Genomic DNA, 21,874 nt, shown 5'->3' on the forward strand with positions numbered 1-21,874 from the left:
TATTAATTTTCTTATACAATACTTTTTTTCCAGAATTTCTGATAATATATACAGTACTTCATTTACATTTTATACATAGATTTTGAATAACAGTTTATTTATAACAACAGACTAATACTTTGAGTTACCTAGGGGCATTCTAAACCATATTCAAACAATTGACACATGCTTGATATTTTTCAGGTGGTAGAACAAGACCTGGCTTGTGTGCACTTTAAAGAATCCAGTGCATCTTTCGGACTAGCAGGGGTTTACCCTAGTGTGCTTGTCCATCTCGGTCCATGTTATTGTTGTGGACAATCGAATGAGCACCGTTTATGGCAGCTTTACAACATCAATATTGTTGTCCACACCTGTGGAAATTCAGTCAAGTTATTCTCACAAGCTAAATCAATATTTTTCTTGATTTTGTTGTAATTAATTATCATCTTCTATACGTCTGTATGTAAAGCTGAAAGATAAAGTTAAAATAAATTGTATGTATTAAATATATACATCAAATGTAGTTTGGTAATAATTAAGAAGTACAAACATTGAATAAAATAAGAAATACTGTTGCTACATTTGTTGATTATTGTTTTTTGTGCTTGCAACTAAAATGTTAATTGGCGGAAGATAATTGTTTTCGAACAGATTTTAAAAACTTAATTATAATTTGAATTTTTTGATTCCAACATTTTTCTTTTATGTATAGTGATTTATTATGCTTGCCAAAAATATGACTGAACATTATACGGCTTGGCCTTCTTCTAAGCAGGCCTAATCCTCTTGATTAATTTATTTTGCCATCTATTATTAGGAATAAATACCTTCCCAGTAAGCCTCCTGACTGGCTATAGAACTTATTGAAATCTAGTCGCAACATAAATTGACTTAGATGTGGACTTGTTTGATGACTACGCACACCACTTAAAATCTTGAATAATAGTGAAGATTGACGATTAAAACCCTTTAAAAAACCAAAAATATAATATGTTTAATTCATAAAAAAACTTTAAAATTATGATATAGCCTATTTTAGAGGCTCTGTGTCTGTATTCACCATTCTCACTTTGGCGATTAATTAATTAATTAATTTATTTTTTTTATTTTTTATATTTATTCGACTTCTCACTAACTCAGTTAGTGAAGGATCTGGACCAAAAGGTGGTAAACACCTCTAAAACGGTCCAGTCCCAATTTGCACAGTGGCTGTGTTTGTGTGGACTAGTACACCGGGGTAACCCCCTACACGTCTCGAAAGATGTACTAGGTTCTTTAAAGTGCGCATGAGCTATGTGTACACTGGACCTACGGTTTATAGTCCTTATCCGAGAAGACTCGTTCTACCACCAGAACCATGGAGCGAGTGAGCCTCGAACCCTTGCCGATGTTATGGCTACGTAATTACGGTTCCACTGTCTTAACCGCTCGGCCACTCACTCGCGATTAAGGAAAACACCCTGAAAATTTGAATTCTCCTATCTAGGTAACGGCCACATTGTCATTTCAAAATATAATTATTGTGTGTAACCCCATTGATTATACTTATAATACTTTATTTTTTATAATTGGTGTAGTTGAACCGGCACTAAAAAAAAGCCCAATAAATCTATGTTGATTTAAGAAAACAAAATTGTAGATTTAATATTTTTATCCAGGATATAAAATATGATCTAGTTAATTATAAAAACTAGAATGACACTCCAAGAGTGCATACCTCCGCCTACTGTAAAATTCTCCTACATATAGTTGGGAAGCCAGGAAGGGTTTACCTGCAACCTCCATCAAATTATGTAACAATTTTTTTTGCTTCCTTATATCAATACAAATCAATTTTTTGCTGTTGGCCAAAAAATAAATTGGGATACTTGGTCAGTAAAGCGGCTAAAAGGTCAATATGGTCAACTACTACTAACTACTGGGTGTATTGGAATATATTTTGTGACAAACTATTTAGAAGACCCATATTTCTATTCACTGTAATGGGAAACTTTTCCTAAAGTGGACAGAAACCCCTTTTCTGACCACTGGTCAAGAAATTGGCCATATGAATATCTCAGCAACCACTGGTCGGAAAGTGGTCTCAAATTACTCGCAAAGTATACAGTATATTTATTTTCTGAATTTCTTAATTCTTTAACAGTAACACTAATGTTATTGATTTGTACTATATACGTTTAATTAATGGAGGCCGTCTCCACACTGCCCAAATCATCATGCTATAATACCAAATTTTACAAAATTTACCCAGTTTTATTCGATCTTGCTTGTGTTTATAATGTTGAAATCTAAAGACAAGTCAAAGTAAACCATACTATGACTATTTTATAATATTTCTAATGGACATTATTGTTATCTAATCGTCCTCCTTTTTGTTAGATTTACTAATAATTTAAGAAGCATCCTATCCTAAATATAGGTTTGTGAAAAAAGATTACTATATGCAACTAATTTACATATTTTTGTTTGTTTGTACTAAAAAGATTCAATATGACTAAGTATGTTGCATAAAACAGCTTATTGTAATGGAGGAAACACTGGAACATCTGACCAAAACAAACCTAAGTTCTTCTAGAATTGCTAAATTATTAATATTTCATTTTAATTAATTCACATGTAGTATGATGCTTAAGGTTTACTGTGCATTTTTAAACATGGAAGAGTTGTTGGTTCTTAAATAGTATTAGTTATAAATTATTATAAGTTAGTGATTCCAACAAAAAGGATGAGTAAATAAACAATATTCTTCTTTATAACATAATTATAGTCATATGTCTACATTTACTTTATTCGTTTTTATTGTTCAACTATGGTTTAAAAATATGTAACAGTATGTAGTATAGCAATTTTCATTCATTTACCGGAGTTCATAAACAGTTAAACAGTGATTAGTTTCCAATTGTAATTATAATACTAAATACAGTACAAGATTTAATTCGACCCTATGACGAATTATAGGTTATATGCATTGATTTAAATAAGGATCATTTATTTTTAAAAGATATATTGATTTTGTCATATTTAATTATAATATATAAAAGATAGGATCTTGGTAGCGCGAAAACGTCAGCCAGTATTATAACACATCGAGTCACTTGAATAAAAACAACCCGATCTTTAATTATAATTAATGTATACACTAAGAAATAAAATTTAACAAACAATACGGATATAAAAAAAAATCGTCTTTCGTTTCCCAAAGTGAGACTCAATCTTGGTACCTTAAATGCTATAGACACGAGCACAGACCATTCGCAAATGACTAATAGTTGAAGAAAGATTCTTCCGTGTATTTACCACTTTGGTGCAGATAGATTAATTTTGTACTATTACTTAGTATGAACTCAATCTTCAGGTGCTTGGCTCTGAATGATAGTCATAAGTGAATACAAAAAGCTATAATGAAGTTGTAAGGCAAACTGTTAATGTGAACAATAGTATGCTAATTAGCAAGTACAACAAATCTCTATTTCCTGGACAGTCTATTGTAAACCGAATTCCTATTATCTAAATTACTGATACCTTAATAGAAACTTTCTCCTATGTCTACATGCACTGACTAATTCGTTCCTATGGTTAAGTGAGCTGGTTTCAGGTTTGCATATAACGTAATACTAGCATTGGAATATGGTTTACACTTCTTTATTATTCGCCATTTAATGTTATACTTTATGTTATCATCTTTTAGCTTCCAGATGTACTGGCTAAGTGTTGTGCTGTTTTTGTATTTAACATTACGGAATGAACTATTGTGTGCGTTATAATTATATCTGCATTTTAAAATGTTTTCAGTTAGTCCGACATATGTTTCAACTTTATTATCACCATCTGTTGTTACTGTAGCCTGATAAACAACACCACTGGTTAGGCATTTCCGATCAATGGGCATTCATTTCGGCAGTTACATTGCTTGATGTTATCACAGGGCATATCATTACGTAATACATTTTTGTTGTGGGCCGATATTATACACCCTATATTAGGCATACAACTATATCTGATTTTAATGGTGTTTCTATTAAATATTTTTCGTAGCTCATGGTTATGTGGAAAACATTCATCTGCAGTCTTTAAAGAACTCGTGCCCTATTTTGGTTTTCACGTTGGCACTGTAAGGCGGGTTGAACCAGACGATATTTCTTTTCCTTGTCTTTTTCATGTTGTTTTGACCGCGCTGGTATTGGTCGGGTTGTACTTCAGATTGTGGTCGTATCCACTTTCATACAAGGCTTCTTGGTACGGTTTCTTTGATTCATTGAAAACAGTTTCATTCAAAGAAATGTTTGATAATCTTTTGTTTATGCCTTCAGGAATGTAAATAAAATGAAAAATAAGGTTTCCTGAGCATTCTGACGATCTATATTTATTTTAAAATGTAGTATATTTTCACCATTTTGTTAACTTACACGTGTCACTTTTAACGTGCTCGTATAACATGTTTTCAAGTTGAAAAGTGAATAAAATATGATGAAATTGCTAAAGAAAGGTTGTAAAACAGAAATCGGGCAGGAAGAGCACATTATAGTTTAACTCGCAGTACACCTGCAAAATTCTGCGCACTTATGGCAATTTTTAAACGTACTTTAATTTTATCGAAAATCTATTTTGACAATTTTGAAAATATTAAGCGCGGTTACAGTAAGCATGCGTTAAATGCGTTACGCACTTAATTGTATTGCCATATGATTACAGTACACATGCGTTATATGGGTTACGCACTTAATTGTATTTCCATATGATAACAGTACGCATGCATTATATGCGTTATGCACTTAATTGTATTGCCATATGATTACAGTACGCATGCATTATATGCGTTATGCACTTAATTGTATTGCCATATGATTACAGTAAGCATGCATTATATGCGTTACGCACTTAATTGTATTGCCATATGATTACAGTTATATGCGTTTATGTACTTAATTGTATTGCCATATGATTACAGTAAGCATGCGTTATATGGGTTACGCACTTAATTGTATTGCCATATGATTACAGTACGCATGCGATATATGGGTTACGCACTTAATTGTATTGCCATATGATTACAGTACGCATGCGTTACGCACTTAATTGTATTGCCATATGATTACAGTACGCATGCGTTATATGTGTTACGCACTTAATTGTATTGCCATATGATTACAGTATGCATGCGTTATATGGGTTACGCACTTAATTGTATTGCCATATGATTACAGTACGCATGCGTTATATGGGTTACGCTGTTACTGCAGAGTGCATGTATTTATTTTATATTACTTTAGTTCCTATTATTCTAGTAGTTTCTGCCCTATGAATATTCATTTATTCTGTTACTTTCTTATTTGCATTCTCATTTACATATTATTTGCCAAGTGTGCACAGTGTGCTGTTTCTCCTTTGTTTTCCTTTGTCCTAATTTTCTTTTGTTCTGTTCAATTGTTGTTTGCCTGTGCAAGGGTACAGGTCTGTGCAAGTGCATAAGCAGCCATTATTTTTCTTTTACCAGCTCTCTTATTACTATTGGATATTTCTGGGATTTTACTTTGTTTTGGAATTACTTTGCAAATGTTGACATAATTGTGGATGGTGCATATTAAAGGAAGTTGCTTTAAACATTAATTTTACTCTTTTAATTTCTGTATGTTGTGAGAGCAGCGTACATTAAAACAAGGAATCAACAGCTCCAATTAAATACGCACTTAATTGTATTGCCATATGATTACAGTACGCATGCGTTATATGGGTTACGCACTTAATTGTATTGCCATATGATTACAGTACGCATGCGATATATGGGTTACGCACTTAATTGTATTGCCATATGATTACAGTAAGCATGCGTTATATGCGTTACGCACTTAATTGTATTGCCATATAATTACAGTCCGCATGCGTTATATGCGTTACGTACTTAATTGTATTGCCATATGATTACAGTACGCATGCATTATATGCGTTATGCACTTAATTGTATTGCTATATGATTACAGTAAGCATGCGTTATATGCGTTTACGCACTTAATTGTATTGCCATATGATTACAGTACACATGCGTTATATGGGTTACGCACTTAAATTGTATTGCCATATGATTACAGTAAGCATGCGTTATATGCGTTACGCACTTAATTGTATTGCCAGAGGATTACAGTACGCATGCGTTATATGCGTTACGCACTTAATTGTATTGCCATATAATTACAGTACGCATGCGATATATGGGTTACGAACTTAATTGTATTGCCATATGATTACAGTACGCATGCGTTATATGGGTTTCGCACTTAATTGTATTGCCATATGATTACAGTATGCATGCGATATATGGGTTACGCACTTAATTGTATTGCCATATGATTAGAGTAAGCATGCGTTATATGGGTTACGCACTTAATTGTATTGCCATATAATTACAGTACGCACTTAATTGTATTGCCATATGATCAAATATTACCTGAAATTCATGAGTACCAAATTTGATTTAATTATGATACATATTTGAGAAGATATGAGTACAATACAAACATGATTTCTTTAAATCGCACGTAGAGTGCGTAGATTGCGCATCGTAAAATGATAATCACATCGATTCCTGGCCATAAGGAATATTCTCTGAAAAATTAACGTAGCTAGATAAAATTGATCTCAAGATAATAAATAAGGTTATATGCATGATGATGCATATAACCTAATTAATAATAATCTTGGTGGTGAGAGATTTAACTGTGATGTTTTTTATTAGAATGAATAGAATTATGTATTACTGAGGACTTCCAATACAAAGTATCCATTTATACTGTACCATACTCACACAACAGTCACTGAGAATGAGATATAATAAAAAATGAAAAATAAAGGGTAAAGTAAATATAAACATAGAGACCAAGGTGCTAAATATTTGTATGCCCATTTTCTTGACCAGTGGTTAACTTTTGGCACTTGTTTATTAGAGTGATATCAATACAAGTGTTTTTTTATATGAAGCACGGCAATATTCCCCTAAGCTATTGTAAATGTGCAGACAAAAATGTTTTTACCAGCTATAGGTTCTCAAAACAAGGTGTTTTTTAACATTTTGATCTATTGTATTAGAGCAATATAAATATATAATGTACTTTGCGAGTAATTTGGGACGACAATTATCACTTTCCGACGAGTGGTTGCTGAGATATTCATATGGCCAATTTCTTGACCAGTAGTCAAAAAGGGTTTCCGTCCTCTTTTGGCAAAAGTTTATCATTAGAGTGAATAGAAATATGTCTTCCAATACACTCAGTAGTTAATAAGTTACGCAAAGTCTTAACTTTGACCATATTGACCGCTTTTAGCTGCTGTACTGACCAAGTATCCTAATTTTTTTTTCCACCAACAGCAACAAATTGATTTGTATTGATATAAGGAAGCAAAAAACAGGTAGGTAAATCCTTTCTGGCTCCCCATAAAAATTGTTGTGTGTGTGATTAGGCTTATTTACTACAACCATGTGTATGCAAATTTGGTGTAACTATGGTCATAGTTATGTAACCAGCCTTTCAACTAACAATAGTTTCAGTTGACTAACAATAGAACAGCAACGCCAAAAAAAACCTTTTAAAACCTGTACATTAAATCAAATTATGTTTTAAATATACAAATCACAAATTATAACTCTTGCCTCTTGTACAAAAATGAAGTTTTTTGTATAAGTAGTTTTTCGAAAAAATGCAATTTCAGTTTACTTGTTACTTTGAGACTGCTCGTTGTCTTTTGAAAATTGTCTCCTATCTTTTAACACTAGCAAGTCTTAAAATAATATTTAAAAAATTGTCCAATGGAGTCATCCGTTGCAACATATCTATCTATTTTTTCATTTTAGTAAAGAGCTTGAAATTATTTTTTCAGTAATCCTGCTAACAAACAGACAAACACACGCGATCGAATACATATACTGTACCTCCTTGCAGAGGTAAATTATATATTATAGAGCGAAACCTTACCACTAAGCAAACTGCAAGAGAAATCTACTTTATACAAAATTTTAAACAAGCAACTGCTTTGTCAAGCACTTCATTTTAGCATAAAACAGGATTTGAAACAATGAAATTATGAACATATTTTGATGAACTACTAACCTGTGCAATTCTTTCCATGTATGATATTTCACGTGCTGTCATGGTTACAGTTTGCATCAACAAAGTGCAAAATGAGTGGCATATGTCCAGTATCTCATTGAGACAATGACGAACCTACAACAAATATGAAATCAAAGTGATAAAGAAATATGTGTATACTTTCAATAAATCTGTTTTAGATAACACTAGCTTTAAAATTAGGCCTACACTAAATAAACCCAAATATTGTCAGAGCTCAATTTACAGTAGAACCTCTTGTTTGAAACACCTCTGTTCAACATCCCTATTAAGGAGACTCTCCCATGAAATGGACTATGAAAAAAATACAGGGAAAATTTCACTACGCCCGACCCCAATTCAAGGGACACCTTACTAATATAGTGTACACTTTAATGAACAAGTGGACATATTTGAAAAAAAATATAGGGAAAATTTCACTACAGCCAAGCCCTATTCAAGGGACACCATATTAAGGGTACACTTTAATGAACAATGGAACATATTTGAAAAAAATATAAGGGAAGCCCTATTCAAAGGACACCCCTATTAAGGAACACTTTGTTGGGTCTCAAAGATTGTACTGTATACAATTTGAAATAAATATGTTTACTACTTACTGGTTTCATAAGTAGAAAAGACTGTGCCATGAGTGAGGCGAGGAACTGGTCGTGAGCAAAGCGAACTTCTTCAAAATCACGAGTTGACTGAATTTTTTGTATCAATCCAGAAAACTGACTTTCAAGAACATCAACCTAGTTAAGTTTGTAAAAATCTATTTGAATTGAAAACCAATAAAGTCAACTAACTATAAGCTTCCAGTTTTTCCTGAAAAATGTTTTTCTAATGTATTATTTTATCATGCGAAAGGATTTTGGCTCGGACCCTTCACCTGCACCCAATCACTGTATAGCTTTATTATGAGGTGCATGGGGATCAACCTTCCAAAAGGCTTGAGAAAGGTTATAAAAGTATATACAGAATATTCAAAATTCACTATTACATTGTATTAGAGATGATTTGAACCAATAACTCTGAAATAGATAAGGAAGTATGTCAAGCACCAAGCCACAGTGCCAGCCTGGACAGATCATACTATGTGTGATGAGCTTTGAAACTTTATTCACTTGCCATGTATTTGAGTACAGTCTAAAATAGTTTTATTTGCAATAATGTATCAGATATTATGTAATCATGATTTCTATACCTGTAAATAATACTGTAGGTTGTCTAGTAAAAATGCCATGTTGTTGCGAAGACGCCATTTACTTGAATCCCAGCGGCCTGTCAGATGATGTTTCTGTTGCATCTGTGTGGCCCAACATTGTTGAAGTTCTAGTTGAACTCGCTTCACATTCAATAGGAACTTAAACACAGTATTATATCTAAAGAGAACCATACTGAAGATTATTTGTAAATATATTACATTTGTTTTTTAATCTTCAATTGTATAATAAACCTTCTTTCTAAGGTATTTTTTATTAGGCTATATGCTTTATCATGCATATAACCTCTTGATTCTGTCAGAATATTTATTTATTCTTTCCTTAGCACTATTTTGTCCGTCAATTATCTTGATATCAGTTTCATCTAGCTAAGGCAATTTTTCAGAGTATATTCCTTATGGCCAGGAATCGATGTGGTTATGTTTTCACGGTGCACAATACAAAATTACGCGGGATTTAACGAAATCACGTTTGTAATCATATCTTCACAAGCATGAATCACAATTAAAAAAAAATTTGGTGCTCATAAATTTCAGGTCATATTTCATCATATGGCAATACAATTACCTGCGTAGCGCATATAACGCATGCGTACGCACGCCTAAAATTTTCAAAATTGTCACAATTTATTTTCGATGAAATTAGAGTAAGTTTCAGGCAATTTTAAGCATTTAAAAAATTGCCATGAGTGCACAGATTTTTGCGCGAGCACTGCGCGTTAAACGTTAATGCGCACTATTTTTGTCCGATTTCTGTTGTACAACCTTTCTTTAACAATATCATCATATTTTATTCACTTTTCAACGCTAAATTGCGTTATACCAGCACGTCAAAAGTGACAGGCTACGCACGTGTAAGTTAAAAAAAGGGTGAAAATATGCTAAATTTTAAAATTAATATACATCGTTAGAATGCTCGGGAACACCTATTTTTTATTTCATTTTCTTGAAGTGTATGTATCATATGTATGATTTATTATGAAATTAAGAGAACAAAAGTTGATTAAGTCATCATTAATGGCATATTAAATTTTAAAAAATTAATTTCGACAATCAAACAAATTATAACATTTTCTTAGGCCGAAATAACAAACTTAACATTAACTTAAAGATGTATTGTCCCTTGAGACACAACAAATGAAGGTCAAAATATTCTAAATTTAAATTGGCCATATCAAAGTAATATTAAAGTTATTCTCTTTAAGTTGAAAATTCGAGCCAAAAACAACAAGTTTACGTAATTAACAGGTAAATTAATTTTATTACATTTCGTCTGGAAAATCGTCGCAAGCGAAAGTAAACAAAGATTTCAAACCACGAGTATGCATTATGCATGATGCTAATTAGGATTGTTTACAACTCGTCACTGTTGAGAAGGTGTTTTCACACAGATCGTGAGGAAGTTTTATAATTATGCATACAGAGTAGCCAAACAAGCGCGTTGCATTATGAGATATGTTTTGATCGAAAACTTTGACTGGAAGTCAAAGTTATTTTTTGAACAAAAAAACGTCTGCATTTCAGTTAAATGATTTTTTTTTCGACTAATTTTTGGTGGAAGTTAGTAACTATTATGATACTTCAAAATGACCCACCTTTTTTCGAAATATTAAAAAAAAATGTTTTTGGAAATTAGTCAAAGGGACAATACATCTTTAAAGTTAAAAGTATATAGTTTGACAGTGCATTATTTTTTAAAATTTTTAAAGATGTCATCATAGTAAAACATTATAATTCATTGCGGTATGTAATAATCTATCTGCACCAAAGTGGTTACTGCATAGTAAATAGACGGAGGAATCTTTCCATAACTTTTAGTCAGTTGTGTATGGCTCGGTGGTCTTTGCTCGTGTCTATAGCATTCAAGGTACCGAGTTTGAGTCTCACCTTGGGAAACGAAACGAAATGAGATCTTTTTTTATTATCCGTATTGTTTGTTCAATTGTATTTCTTAGTGTATAGATTATACACATGATTTATAATGAAATCTAGATAACAACACAAATGTGGTTTATGACATTATATACACAGAAGGATCTTTGATCGGATTATGATATCGGCTATTGTATTTGCGTTAGCAAGATCCCATCATATATATTATAAATAACTAAAAAGATTCTGAGAAAATCAATCAATCAATATATCTTAAATCAATCAATTATCTTTATTTAAATCAATGCATATAACCTATAAATCGTCAGAATTAAATCTAGTTATATGGTAGTAACACTAATTTGGTCATTAAAACACTGGTACACAGGTGCTTGTTCTTCAGGATTATGCAGGAAATGTGAAAGGAGTATACAAGTGTGCTGCTTCTCTATGAGGTGGTAAAAGAAATATACATTATTATTTATACTTACTTATCCAATACACTTTGAGTAAATAGAATGTGTAGTGGCCATTGGACAGAGAAAGACATTCCCAGTGATGCCCAACCAGTTGTCTGTGCTGCTATCTCAGGCTCTGAAAAATGCAAACACTTCTTACAAAAATTTCATCCACTACATTTACATTGTACCCAAAGGTATAGTCTAGGTTTTAGACAGCAATTCGGCTAAATTATGAAAAAAAAAAACATTTTGGCACACAGACCGTGCCATACTTGCTGGAACTACAGCAGTTATGGACAAAAATCAAAACATTGAAATACTATAAAAGGTACTTTACAACTTACTTTTGCCGGTTGTTTTCGTTTGAGCTTTTGTTACAGTGAGTTTAAACATTGAGAATGCCTCATCTTCCATGAGTACTTTATGCGCTGCTTGCTTGAATGCAGAATTTATATCTTACAAAAAACACATTTAAAAAATAAAATTTAAAGTATGATAAAATATTGATTAATTTAATACATAAAATAAAAAAGGCAATATAGATGGGTATATAGTGGTATATATTATATATAGACTATAATATATTACAAATTATGCTATGTAAACAGTTAGTCTTATGAATATGCAAAAGCACACCAAGAATAATCCTATCTTGTGACATAAATGATTTCACAAAAGAATATAGTTGAACCTCCGTGAACAGCCGCACTTTCAAAAGCCTGTTTGTTCCGTAAGCGGCCACGGCCACAATTAGATTTTGTGTATCGTACATTACCTCCGGTAAGCGGCCACCAGAAAAATTAAATTGAGTTATTAAGAATGTCAAAAAATATTGAGCATAGCCATAATACATGATTTTGGCCATCTATCGATAGAACCACCTGTAAGCGGTCACCCTCGGGGCAAAAAGTGGCTGCATACTGCATTCAACTGTAGTTAAGAATTGTATTTACCATGTTCTGTTGTTGGTGTCGGGGGTGCCTTTAGCAAATTCTGACTCATATCAATGAACACTAAAAATAATTCACCCCTTCCTAGTAGGTAGAAATCTTTGATGGTGTTAAGCTGGCCAATAAGATCAGAATCTTCTATCACAAGTGTCCACAAGTGCTAGAAAAAAATTAAATCAGAATACACATTAATTTTTAAGAAATTTTTTTTAAAATTTATATTGTTTAAATTATGAGCAGGTACTTAGTATTTCTGAAAGAACAATTGTAAATATATAAAATGTCTGGTTATATGAAGCATAACAAAAATATACTTTCATTATTGAAATAGAAATATATTTTTCAAATAAATTGTGGTAAATCAACTACCATGTCTCTATTTTTTTACACTCCTACATACAACATTTACATATTTGTCTATATAATAATGTTTGGTATTTCATGTCAAATAATTTACCTGTGCTACACATCTTCGTATTTTATCGATACATTCCTCGAAAGCTGGAAGACTAAACATTGACTGTTGTTGAAGTTTGTATAAATCAGTGGAAAACTCTTGTTCATGAGATTGCAGAATAGAACCTAAAAAAAATTGACAACACGTACAAAAAAAAATGTTAAATTTTAGCTAGAATACACCAAAATTATGTATAAGAATCAAATGAAGAATAATTAACTTGAAAATATTTAAAAATGAATATGTCCTAGGTTGTAGCAAATTGGAAGATACCTCTATATTTAGATGCAGTTTTCTTTTTCTTATTCTCAAACATCTGCACAGCTTCTCCAACGAACAGAATCTTATCGGCCACTCTAGCAGGGATGTAACTTGGCAACATGGATAGATTAATAGCAAATGTCCATTGGCATGATTCACTTGAACTATCTTCTGATAATTTCTGATCAAGATAAAATACATTATATTGTAAATGTTAAAGCTCAGGTACAGGCATGAATTTTAAATATAATATTTGGTTAATTGTACATAAATCAAATATTTGTAACAGAAATCAAGACGAAAAAACATGAATTTCCCTTAATATGGTCAAAAACTAAATTTGGCTAAATTCTCCCATAAAAATCAGGAAGACTTTTTTTCAGTAGTTAGGTTGTTAACCTAATGTAATAACATGTCTGGTGACTCCCTAGCAAGTGAAAAAAGATAGTGGATATACGGTGGATAATTTTTGCTATAGCATGAAAATAAAAATTTGAAGTTGAATAAAAATACCAGAAATGTAAAATTCAAGTTCTATTACCTATATTTATTCATCTGATAACAATTTTTACCACACCGTTTATTATTCATAGCTTTTTAAAATGCCTCTCTATTTACAAAATGTGTGTACAAAAGAATAGAGATTTTACTGTGTAATTTGCAACAAGCTCGTGTAACACAAATAAAATCCCAAAAATTATGAAACATTGGGGAAACTATAGATCGATAATTATTGGAATGTATGCTCAATAGAAATTTTTTGCCCGCACCTGGCCTTTAAGGAAACTACAAATCATAGAGGGCTCACTATAGTGAGTAATGCATCACACTAGATTGAATCTTGGGTTTAAGTGATATATGTGAATTAGTTTACTTAAGTTTTTATGTATGATTAGATAGCAACTCATTTCAATCAAAACCAAGTATGGTGTACCACAGTAACAATTCTCAATAGTATAATACACACACAACAGAGATCAATCAATGTAATGATTACAAAGAGATTTTTAAATGGTTACTTTACTTCTTGCAGTTGTTTGTCAGGAATATCTCCTGGTGATGTATCTTTACCCTTAGCCTCTGCCACAGCAGACTCCTCCTCAATTACTCTAGGAACCTGGTGTATGTACAACTCGTCATACTTGTCTAACAGCATACCATGTAAGAGCCATGCTGTAAGTTGTTTGTACATCACACAGTGGCAGATCTGAGCAACTCTGTGTAATCAAATACAAATGCAATCATTAAGTACTTTTCACGCTGCTGCTCTAGCCAGCTACGTCCAATGAGTACTCATTCAGATATAAACCAAGCAGCAGTTATAATATCAAAGACCGACAGTTTTGCGAATTTGTAAATTCGACTATAATTTTAAATAGATCCCAGCTGCTAGACCCAAAAAACGTCTGGGAAAAGAGAGTCTATGAGGGCTCACGGTTGAATAATTTGGATTCTTGCCCTTTGATTGGTTGACGCGAATCAACAGACTGAAAAGAATTTCTCACTTTAAGTCACATTGTCTCTAGAGGGTATTCAGTTACATGCCTTGAGGTCCCACAAACACACACCACATTAAAGTTTAAAATTACACAAACCAACAGTGGTGTTGGTAGTCTATGAGTGCTGCTTACCTGGATAAACCGACAATATAGCCTCTCTCTCCGAAGAGAGGATACAATTTACGAAAAAGAAAAATCCGTATATATAACATAGCACCCCTATCGGATAATGCACGCATCCGTAACCACGCCCTCAAGAGGGAGCCATCCAACGTAGTAGCGTCATCATTTCATGAGTACACTTGTCAGTGAGGACGGCGGGAGGGCGTTTATCCAGGTAAGTAGCACTCATAGACTACCAACACCACTGTTGGTTTGTGTAGTCTATTTCGTGCTTGCTTACCTGGATAAACCGACAATATAGCCAGTCTAGCACCGGACTAAACCTAGTCGGCGGCGGGCGACAAGTAAGTGAAGAATACGTACCTAAAGACGAGGCTTCAGAATTGAGGTCGCCACTGGTGCCTAGTTAGCGGATACATCCGATAGATAAAACGAAGTGAACGTTGATTGCGTCCGGCACCAAGCCGCCTTCAGAATGTCAGGGAGAGGGACTCTCGTGAACAATGCCCAAGATGTGGCGACGCCATGCACCTGGTGCATATGCGCAGGAGGAGGAGTGTCCCGAGGATTCGTATCCAGCGCGAATTGCTGCAACAATCCAATTTGCGATCGTTGACTTCGCTGCCGGACGGAATGGGGACACTGAAGCGATAAACAGGTGTGAAACACCATCTAGCAAAGCTCTGGTTCTGTTGATGTAGATCTTAATCGCTCTAACAGGACACCAGAACCTGTCTTCCTCAACCCCTGAAATCGAGGCAATGGTGGGGACGAAAACGGCGGGCGGCGAGAAATTCAACGTTTGCGTCTTAGCTAGGAAGTCCTTCCTAAAAACTAGCCGAACGCCACCACGCTCAAACCTGATATGGCCTGGTTCTAAGGAGAGAGCGTGTAATTTGCCTCGGCGTTTGCATGACGCCACCGCCAGCAAGAACGCCGTCTTAAGCGAAAGGTTGTACAGAGAGGCCTTATGTAAAGGCTCAAATGGTGGACGTGTGAGAGCGGCTAGGACGACGTTGATGTCCCAGCGGGGAACCAAGGCCTTTGAAGGAGGCCGTTCTCTAAACATTCCACGCAGCAAACTTGATATTGTGGTGGATGTTGAGACGCTCGAACCGTCTGGAAAAGTCGGTGTGATGGCACCTATGGCAGACCGATAGCCGGATATGGTGCGGACCTGTAAACCTGACTCAAACAGGTAATGCAGGAAAGCGCATACCTGCACCAATGTCACAGTCTTGGGGTGTGCCGGCTGGCGCTTGCACCAGTTAAAATAATGCTTCAGACGGCTATCATAGACGGTGAGTGTTGATTCCCGGCGGGATTTCGCCGCGAGGGCGGCCGGGCCATCTGGTATGCCCGAGTCTCTGAGCTGATCCCTGACAATGGCCAAGCAGTCAGGTGCAGGGATCGGAGGTTCGAAGCGGAGAACCTGGCTCGGCCCTGAGTCAGCAAGTCCTCGCGTACCGGAAGACGGAGGGGCTGATCGTAGAGCAGACTGTTGATCAGCGGAAACCATGGCTGGCGTGGCCAAAAAGGCGCGATCAACAGGACTCAACAGGCAATGATAGCGCTGAATGTGCGTTAGGACGATCGGAATGATCGAAATCGGCGGGAATGCGTACGCCCATAGACCGTTCCACGGAATGGACAGCGCATCCACCACCTACGCCTGAGCATCCCTGACGCGACTGCAATACGTCGGGAGCTGCGTGTTGACTGACGACGCAAACAGGTCTACAAGGGGCCGCCCGAAGTGGTCGAATATTTGGGCGGCAACAGTTGGCAGAAGGCGCCATTCCGTCGGACGCAGTCCTGGTCGGGACAGACTGTCCGCAACAACATTCAGTCGGCCTGCTATGTGGGCCGCTGTCAAAGTGATGTTGTTGCTGATGCACCACATCTGTAGAGACCACGTGTGGCAACACAGCGTTGGGGACCTTATGCCTCCTTGCCGATTGATATAAGCCACGACCGTGGTGTTGTCGGAATGTACCAGAACGTGCTGGTTCGCCAGGCGGGGCAGGAGTGCTTTCAGAGTGCGCTCGACTGCCCACAACTCTAGAAGGTTGATGTGGCCGCACGTCTCTACGGGCGACCAAACGCCGGAGACGCGACTTTCTGTGGACGGTAAATAACCGCCCCAGCCTATCTCGGAAGCATCCGTATCTATACGGATGTCCGGAATGGACCTTTGAATAGGTCTGCCCACAGTCAACCTGCCGTCTGCGAGCCACCAGTCGAGATGCGTTCGGATGAACGCATTCGACAAAACCACTTTTTGCAGAGAGTCTGAATTTGGACGGAACAAGGCCAGCAGATGCAGTTGTAGAGGCCGCATTCTGAGCCGGCAAAACGGAACCAAGGCAACGAAACTGGTCAGGTACCCAAGGGTCTGTAGCCAGTCGTAAGCCGTTGGCGCAGGACAAGTGACTAGGTACTGCACTGATAGTCGTGCTTTTTGTACCCTCTCCTGTGAGGGGCGAATCAAGCCCGTCATAAGATCGATTTCTGCAACGAATTGGTAAACACGATCATGAATCCGGAAGCGCAACCAACGTTAGTCTTGCTCCGCAATAGGCACATGAAAGTACGCGTCTTTCAAGTCTATTGACGCCGCCCAGTCGCCTCGCCGCAACCCCAGCAGGATGGATGGTATTGTCTCCATTCTGAACCTGCGGGGAAGGATGAACCGTTTGTTCAGACTCCGCAGATTTAATATGGGTCGGCAATCGCCGGACTTCTTCTCGGCGAGAAACACGGTGGACTCGTGTCCCGGGGACGCATAGAGTTCGTTTACCGGCACCACGGCACCTTTGCGGAGAAGTGCAGAAAGGCCCTCCATGAGCGCCTGTTTCTTTACGGGTTCGGATGGAACCCTTGTTGGTCGAGGACCGCCGCACAGCGGCGGACTCGTGAACTCTATGGCGTACCCGTGCGTCACGGTAGAGAGAACCCATTTGTCTGTAGTAAGGGTCTCCCAAACCCCTGCATAGCGTAGTAGGCGACCCCCCACCTCTCCATCCTCCGCCGTGAGGACGGGCGCCCCGAGGGCGTCACCGGCGCCTCGCATTACCCGAGCGCCAACAGCCACCGCGGCGGGCGCTTCTTCTTCCACCACCACGGTGGGGATTGTTATTCTGTGGGTAGGAGGTCCAAGTCTGAAAGGCAGGCTGAGCCGGTGTAGGAGGAGGGGGAACGGGTGCGGGTGCACGCGGCGGTACCACGGGGAGAAGAGGAGGCGGTCGTGTCGACCTTGATCTAGAGCGTTGTTTAAGAAAATTTGACCTACTTGCGTCTAAGCCTTGGTCTTCGCGGACCCGTCCCTTAGCGGCGTCCGGAATGACGTAATATAGTGTTCAAACTGTTGAGTAGGTACTGGAAAGGCCGCTCCGAGAACAAACGGCGCAGGCTTAGGAATCTTCGGTTCCTTAGCTATAAGCTCGATCCTATCTATAAGCTCAGGATCAAGCGGCACAACCGGGCACGTGGAGGTCCTCTTCAGCGGCGTGCGCAGACCGAACGTCGAAAAACGTTTCGACGATGGCGCGGGCTTCGGCTCGTTAAACGCGTAGTCGACTCCAAGAAATTCGAGTACCGCCGGGACAGTACGAAGCACTAATGCCTGCAGGCCCTCACCCTCCGGTCCCTCACGCTCTCTCGCGCGCTCCTCATCAGAGAGCGTGACCATCGTCAAATCGGACTCGTACCCTCTGACGATGGACGGGCCCTCAGACACAGACGTCTGAGGTGAGGGCCGAAGTTCGATGTACGGAACTTGGGGAGGGCCGGTATGACGAGAGGTTGCAGAGGGCATCTCCCTAGGCAACGCTCTCACCGCTGCCGAGATAGCTTGCATGACTGCCGGGGAGAGAACATCCGGATCGGCCGCAGCTGCAGCGGAGGCAGGCATCGCGGGAGGAGCATTCTCGCGTGCAGGTGTAGGCTGACTAACAACTGTTTCCTGAGTTACACACAGTGTGGGGTCAGTGACCTCCACACGATCCCGAGGCTTAGGTAGCGACGCGAACTTCGCAGGGGTCCACTGGACACAATATCGCACGGAGCCTCCTCACTACAAGAACGGCAATTAATGCATTTTGCGTGCCGATCCCACTTGGTCGTAGCATGGGGACCCTTGCACTGTATGCACTCTGATTTTGGCATAGTGCCAACTAACAATCGTATTGTTACACAACGTACACCTAACGCAAACGGAGTAAACTAACTAACGGCGTGTGTACTTGTTTCTATCCTAGCACGCTAGGATAACGATTTGCAACGTATCACTATTTCTATTCTAGGCCTAAAATAACGTTTTCAAACGTAACTAGAATCCTCTAGATAAGCCTACAATAACGGATCTCAACGTATCCACACTAGTCCAGTCCCTAAGGGGAGAAAAAGGGGTGGGATGTTACCAGACTGGATACAAATTTTTCAGTATAGCAGTTTGGTAGAGTATAGTGTGGAGATGCCAAAACAAAGTTACTGGAAATCTGATTTGACCTCTGTGACCTCTGACCTCAATTTTTATATTTTTCTATTATATAACTAAAAATCGCCATATCTTGACAACGCAGGGACATTTGACATTTATTTTTTTTTCAAAATGCTTGGAAGATATATATTTATATTCGCTATAATGAAAATAATTGTACAAAAATGGCCGCAAAGGCTTTATTTTTCAGTTTGACCTTTGACCTTGATTGCCTAATATCTCAATAACACGCAATTTCAGAGATTTGAGAATGGGCTCAAAATGTTAAGAAAATAAATCTAATATTTAGTCTAATAGAAACTTTTTTCAAAAAATTACCATAAATCAAGCTTTTTTGACCCTTGACCTCTAATGTTTGAATATGTCAATATCTCGGTAACTATTTGTCCTAAAAAGTTCAGTTTGGTGTCAAATTGTTTAGAATATACACATTTATATTTGCTCTAACAAAATATTTTGTCAGAATTCAATTGGAAATGTCATTTTGAGCTAAGACCCATCGTTTTGCATATATTTAGCAATTAATAATCTAAAAAAAGAGATCGAGAGAGGGGAGGGGGTTGGGGTGGATGGAGAGACACATATTTTTGTTACATGTTACACAAATGTTAAACTCTGTCTACACTATAACATTTTTATGCAACAAAAAAATGTGATGTGCCCATATATGGACACGATGAATGACATATCACTACCATATTTGGGCACATCACACCTTTTTTGTTAAACTAGTTTATAGTGTAGACAAACATGTAAAAAATATGTGTCTCTCCATCACCCCAACCACCTCCCCCTCTCTCGCTTTTCCAATGCTACTGCATGCATCTATACAAATCAAGATGACAGGAATTGTACTGGAAAGTTTTTAGCTACATTTGAAAATAAGTCCCAGAGGATGGGTGTATTGTAATGTTATCAGAATTATGGCAATTGTTTGTAATGGGAAAGTTTTAAAACTACATTTTAAATATTTGCTAATAATATCACATGCTATTAAAGATATACTTATTTTCCCCCTGACAAAAGTAATTTTGACAAATATTTTTGTTGAATATGCAATTTTAATGTCACACATAATAGTTTCACCAAAATTGGATTGAAAAAAAATGATATAGTGCATACCCAAAAAAACTGTAATTCAAAGCAAAAAATAGGCTGGAAGTCATTTTGTCTTTAAAGTGATATTTACTCCTATTTTTTAGATTAGCTCTTTGATTAAACACCTCTTCCAATGCAGTGAAGATCTTAAGTGTCGCCTTGTCTTACTAATCTTCCTTTAACTTCTCTTTGAACGATCGTAATCAATATTTGTTGAGGTATAATATTTCCCTCTAATATGGTAATGCCTGTTTTATTGAGTCAAATGCTTTCTGATAATATCTAAATCAAAGATTTGGTGATATTCATTTCCTTTTTATTTTAGTTGATTGACAAACTGTATAAGATGGTCCTACTGTATAAAGCCTTATATATTGGTTTATTTACTTCTAGTCGGTCTCTGATTTTGTTTTTTGATTACTTTTGTAAATTATTTGTGTACATGTGATAATGTTCGTTTGGTCGGTAATGGTTGATGTCAGTTTTGTCATGTTTTTGTGGATTAAAGTATAATTATCATTGCTTCTCTTAATTTCTTCTGGTTTCAAAGATTTTGTTGTATAGTGTTATGAGCTGGATGTGTTATTGCCTCATCAAGCCAAGATGGTAATTTTGACTGCTCACTGGTTTGTTTTCCTTTTATATTCCACTACAGTATGTTCTTGAAAAGAAATTAGCTTTGTAATTAATTTGTCTTTGATCCTTTTCAGATTTCTAATATTTTAAACATGTTTTTCTTTTCTTCGCTTTTTCCTCACTGTTTCAAACATTTTATTTTTTCAGCATACTTCAAGCAATTAATTGATAATTAGGTCATATGTTTTATGAGTATCAAATCGCATTGGTTAATTCTTCTTTTCTTTCTGTGTATTGTTCCTTTGACTAATTCTAAAAAAATAAAAAATAAAAGATTTCGAAAAAAGGTGGCTAATTTTGAAGTATCATAATAATTATTAACTTTCACCAAAAATTTTTCGAAAAAAAAAATCATTTAACTGAAATACAGACGTTTTTTTGTTAAAAAAATAACTTTGACTTCCAGTCAAAGTTTTCGATCAAAACATATCCCATAATGAAACGCGCTTGTTTGGCTACTCTGTATGCATAATCATAAAACTTCCTTATGATCTGTGTGAAAATACCTTCTCAACCGTGACGAGTTGTAAACAATCCTAATTAGCATATGCATAATGCATACTCATGGTTTGAAATCTTTGTTTACTTTCGCTCGCGACGATTTTCCAGATAAAATGTAATCAAACTAATTTACCTGTTAATTACATAAACTAGTTGTTTTAGCTTGAATTTTCGACTTAAAGTGAATAACTTTAATATTACTTTGATATGGC

At 36.5% G+C, this 21,874-nt stretch overlaps 3 protein-coding genes across 4 annotated transcripts in view; 1 reads left to right on the plus strand and 2 right to left on the minus strand.

The window, feature by feature from the left end:
• LOC140062959 (small ribosomal subunit protein uS19) overlaps positions 1 to 21,874 on the plus strand; it is a 254,689-nt gene that overhangs the window by 1,829 nt on the left and 230,986 nt on the right. The window lies entirely within an intron of this gene.
• The window catches only part of LOC140062956 (gamma-tubulin complex component 4-like), a 28,360-nt gene continuing 6,537 nt past the window's right edge, over positions 52 to 21,874 (minus strand). For both annotated transcript variants that reach the window (XM_072109348.1, XM_072109349.1), the window contains exons 5-15: positions 14,329 to 14,521; positions 13,317 to 13,485; positions 13,044 to 13,168; positions 12,590 to 12,746; positions 11,981 to 12,091; positions 11,667 to 11,769; positions 9,286 to 9,463; positions 8,699 to 8,833; positions 8,082 to 8,195; positions 810 to 949; positions 52 to 451 (exon numbers count right to left, since the gene is read on the minus strand). In XM_072109348.1, the coding sequence (XP_071965449.1) occupies positions 418 to 451; positions 810 to 949; positions 8,082 to 8,195; positions 8,699 to 8,833; positions 9,286 to 9,463; positions 11,667 to 11,769; positions 11,981 to 12,091; positions 12,590 to 12,746; positions 13,044 to 13,168; positions 13,317 to 13,485; positions 14,329 to 14,521 (1,459 nt within the window). In that variant the 3' untranslated portion in view covers positions 52 to 417. The remainder of the gene's footprint in view (positions 452 to 809; positions 950 to 8,081; positions 8,196 to 8,698; positions 8,834 to 9,285; positions 9,464 to 11,666; positions 11,770 to 11,980; positions 12,092 to 12,589; positions 12,747 to 13,043; positions 13,169 to 13,316; positions 13,486 to 14,328; positions 14,522 to 21,874) is intronic.
• Positions 14,535 to 16,855, minus strand: LOC140062957 (uncharacterized). Its single transcript, XM_072109350.1, has one exon. It carries the CDS (start codon positions 16,443 to 16,445, stop codon positions 15,405 to 15,407), a length of 1,041 nt encoding a protein of 346 aa, XP_071965451.1. The 5' UTR covers positions 16,446 to 16,855; the 3' UTR covers positions 14,535 to 15,404.

This window comes from Antedon mediterranea, chromosome 11, assembly GCF_964355755.1.
Source record: "Antedon mediterranea chromosome 11, ecAntMedi1.1, whole genome shotgun sequence".
Lineage (NCBI taxonomy): Eukaryota > Metazoa > Echinodermata > Crinoidea > Comatulida > Antedonidae > Antedon > Antedon mediterranea.